We start from the raw sequence: 3,990 nt of genomic DNA on the forward strand, positions 1-3,990 counted from the left end.
GGCGTGGTTAACTCTTAACTTTTATAAAGAATATCTCTTTGGATTTGAGACTTTAGTCTTTGCAACTTTACAGATCTTCTTTATGCACCAAGAGCTTGTAACACTCCAAAGAGAAAGGAAAAATTGAAAATCGCATCATATGACGCTTTAAATTGATCAAAGTAAAAGTAAAGACACTTATAATTTTACAAAAGATTTCTATTTCAAACAAATACTGTTCTTTCTAGTCATCAAAAAAAAAAAATCCTGAACAAATGTATCAATATAAAATGAAATGCTGATAATAAATAAATATTTTTAAATTTTAATATAAATATTTTAATAAATAAGGAGTTAAGCAGCTGTTTTTTTTCATTGATAATGATAATTCTGAAGGATCATGTGACACTGAAGACTGAAGTAATGACACTGAAAATTCAGCTTTGCCATCACAGGAATAAATTACATTTTAAAACATATTAAAATAGACACCAGTTACTTGAATTAATTACAATAATATTTGACCATATTAGTGTTTTACTTCAATTTTAATCAAATACATTCAGCCTGGGTGAGCATACAAGACTTCTATCAAAAACTATTTTAAAAAATCTTACATATCCCAAACATTTTGAACAGTAGTGTAGTGCCTGAGTCTACATGGATTCATTTGTGACTTTTTTTTAAACAGCATCCATTCACAGATGAATGAAAGTCAAGTTTGAAATTACATGAGAATGAGTAAATAATGCCAGTTTAGATATATTTAACTAATCTGTTACAGAACCTCAAAAACATATTGCTTTCTGGTTTACCTTGTGTACTCCAAGAGTCCCAAAAGGCAGCGGTTTGCTAGTCTTTGTATCAATAAGAAGAACTTCAGCATCAAGGATCATGCTATGGCCACCAGGAAATGCCTGCGGTATGAAATCTTTAAAATGTGCGACCTGTGGGAGAAAATCAAACTCTTTAACATAGATTTGAATGGTTTTAAACATGTATATAAACATATCCCATGGCATTCGATTTGAAAAGCTAACCGACTGGAGGTCCTGACCTTGTGTGGGAGTACTGGTTTGAGACTTCGACTGAAGTAACTGAAGTGATTGCCGTTCTTATGGACCTGCACACGCTCACCATCATACTTGATCTCAGAATACATCCCATTAGGACACTTCTTCATGGCATACTCAATGGACTTACATGCTTCTGCCTACAAAATCAAAAACAAATTCAATCAAGCAATTGATACAATTTTTAAGAAAACATTAAAGTATTTTATTCATCTTTTAATGTTTCTTAGAAAAAATATTTGACAATAACTTTATTAATATCCTAGAATCTACAGACTAGTCCAATTTATGTAATTTTGCACATTCTTAATTTGTAACTTTCAAAAATTGAAATTGTCATCATGCCATTCCAAACCTGTGTGACTTTCTTCTGTGGAGATATTTTGAGAAATATCTCAGGTATTTTTCTGTCCTTACAATGGTCACCAAAATTGTTTGGTTACCAACATTTTTCAAAATATCCTCTTTTATGTTCAACAAAGTAATTCATACAGGTTTGGAACAACATGAGGATGAGTAAATGACAGAACTTTCATTTTTGGGTGAACTATCCATTTAAGAGCAATAGCGATTCAGACCAGCATTGGCTGTACGGGGGTCATCAGAGACGCCTCCACGCTGAGGATCTTTCTGGGCCCTGTTCCATTAAAAGTATCCTGCTGGTTCCGTAGCACCCGGTAAATTACGTCACCAAGGTTACGGGAGGCTTTGAAGGCATAATAGGCGTTGGGGTCCACAGCATCCAAACTGATAAGAGAAAAGTCACACTGAATAAGTCAGAATAAACACAATGCCTTTAGGTACTATTTGCTAGAGTCACTTACACATGTTTAGCCCCAGAGTTGATTTTCAGATCATGCTTGACCAAACGAATGTAACACTTCAGATCATTTCCGGTGCATCTGGGAATCAAGAAACACAAGTTAAGCTCTTCTTAAATTTCAAACAAATGGAAAACACTTTTTTTTTTTCAAAGTGAATTTTATAAAATCAAACTGTAAATATGATTTATATCTTACTTTTTAGCAATGTCCTGCAGCTCTGCCTGCTGATCATCCTCCTTTGTGAGTTGGGATAGACGGCTCAGTGAAGCATCCACCTCTTGGATAGTCAGAAGACTCTTGGCTGCTAGAGGGAAAGACTTGCTCTGCTCGAAAAATATCCGCACCGTCTCTGAAACATCTCCCTTTATGAAGCCGATAAAGATCAATGAAGAAAAAGGTCAAATATTTCTCAAAAGAACTGGCATACTTTGAAAAAGAAACAAACCTGTTCCAAGTCTTGCACCATCTCATCCTGACTGCAATTCAATATGCGGCTGAAAAGCTTGACAATCTGTTTGTCACTGAGGTTGTAGACATTCTTAACCACTCCTGGGAGGAGAAGCTTTACTGTCAGGTACAAATCTCCGCAGAATTTGTCTGTGAAGATGTGGGAAGGAGATTAACAGAGAAAAAAAAAGATGTCTTTTGAAATCACTTTTTAAGCTATTGGTGTTAATGTTGGCCCATATTTTCCATGCTCACCTCCACCAGAGCCTTTCGTTAAGAAGTCTCTGATGATCTCTGTCTTTGCGTTATAGCTGGACTTCTCTGCGACTAAGGCACAAAGTTTGCGGAACTCCCGCAGTAAACAGTCTTTATGGTTGGGGTCACATAGATGAGCTGATAAAGAGCTACCCTGAGTGGGTTTGGCTGAAGATGGTCCAGGACTGGAGGAAGAGGAACCTGCCTTGTTAGCTGTGGACACAAGAGTGTTAAACCTTATATTAAGTTGGCATGACTATATTAAATGATAAGATTATACATTTATATCATTGCCGGCCAAAATTAACTTTTGTCCAAAATTGGCTTTGGTGGGTCAATAGAATTATATGCAAGTTGGCAAGTCATTCTGTAAAAGGAAACAATAAGAATGACAGTCTGATCCTCACCCATGCAAATTCAAACCAAGACACACTAACTGTCTATATATACAGTACTAAGTGACTACAAAGACAACTTGTATAAACCTTTATTCCTAAAAATATATAAAAAAGATAAAAAACTACTAGGGCTGGGACAGAATATTCGATTACTCGAATATTCGTTCGGTGGGTTGGCATTCGATTTTCAATTTTGAGATTCGAATATTCTTTTCTTTCTTTTTTTCGAACACCTGGCATCCCCCGCAAAACGGTTCTCATTCGCGCTTGAATATGAATCGCCCATGAGTGAACATCATGAACGTCATGATTCAGTTCATCTGGAAGAGAAGACAAAAATGCCAAAGACCTCAGCTGTGTGGGAGCACTTTAAATTAAGTGAGGACAAGACAAAAGGCAGTGTGCCAAATATGCGATTTGAAACTGGCCTACCACATTATTGTTTCTCCTCTATGCCCCGCCTTTCTGAAACGCGTAGATTTTTACAAAGCTCATAGGTCTAAAAAGCAAGGTGTGCTGTTATTGGCCAGCTATCCAGTGCATTATGATTGGCCGAATACCTCAAGCGTGTGACGGAAATGTTACGCCCCTACCATACTGTGATGATGCCCTGTCCGGCCGATGTGATGATTCAAAAACATGAAAACCCATTATAAATGAGGCATTCGTTGCATCCAGTGGGGACATAATTATGGATTATAATGACTTATACTGTCTTTTTACGCGTTGCGTTGCATCGCGCCGCGTAAACATAAAACCATGTCTGCATTTGTGATCGGAGAAATGACAAACAACAAGCGCTACTCTACACTGCCCAAAAAACTTGCTTTAAATATAAAAAATATAAAATATAAAAACTCTTTAAATATAAAAAACGTACTTACAGTCTGACAGCCGGCACTGTAGTCTACTCTACCAGGATCAGGAAACGGTCCTCCATAAAATGTGCTGCACACATCTGAATATTTGGGTTGAAGTGTTCTGGAACAGTGTTGTAAATACAACTTAACCACT

General features: G+C 36.7%; 1 protein-coding gene across 1 annotated transcript in view; it reads right to left on the reverse strand.

Annotated features, from left to right (window-relative positions):
• The window catches only part of LOC107689374 (DNA ligase 3-like), a 14,525-nt gene that overhangs the window by 6,169 nt on the left and 4,366 nt on the right, over nt 1–3,990 (reverse strand). Inside the window, exons 4-10 of the mRNA XM_016487333.1 lie at nt 2,579–2,791; nt 2,322–2,473; nt 2,072–2,238; nt 1,877–1,954; nt 1,631–1,799; nt 1,037–1,192; nt 795–926 (exon numbers count right to left, since the gene is read on the reverse strand). Coding sequence (XP_016342819.1) covers nt 795–926; nt 1,037–1,192; nt 1,631–1,799; nt 1,877–1,954; nt 2,072–2,238; nt 2,322–2,473; nt 2,579–2,791 — 1,067 coding nt within the window. The remainder of the gene's footprint in view (nt 1–794; nt 927–1,036; nt 1,193–1,630; nt 1,800–1,876; nt 1,955–2,071; nt 2,239–2,321; nt 2,474–2,578; nt 2,792–3,990) is intronic.

Source organism: Sinocyclocheilus anshuiensis, unplaced genomic scaffold (genome assembly GCF_001515605.1).
Source record: "Sinocyclocheilus anshuiensis isolate Anshui unplaced genomic scaffold, SAMN03320099.WGS_v1.1 scaffold946, whole genome shotgun sequence".
NCBI classification, from domain to species: Eukaryota; Metazoa; Chordata; class Actinopteri; order Cypriniformes; family Cyprinidae; genus Sinocyclocheilus; species Sinocyclocheilus anshuiensis.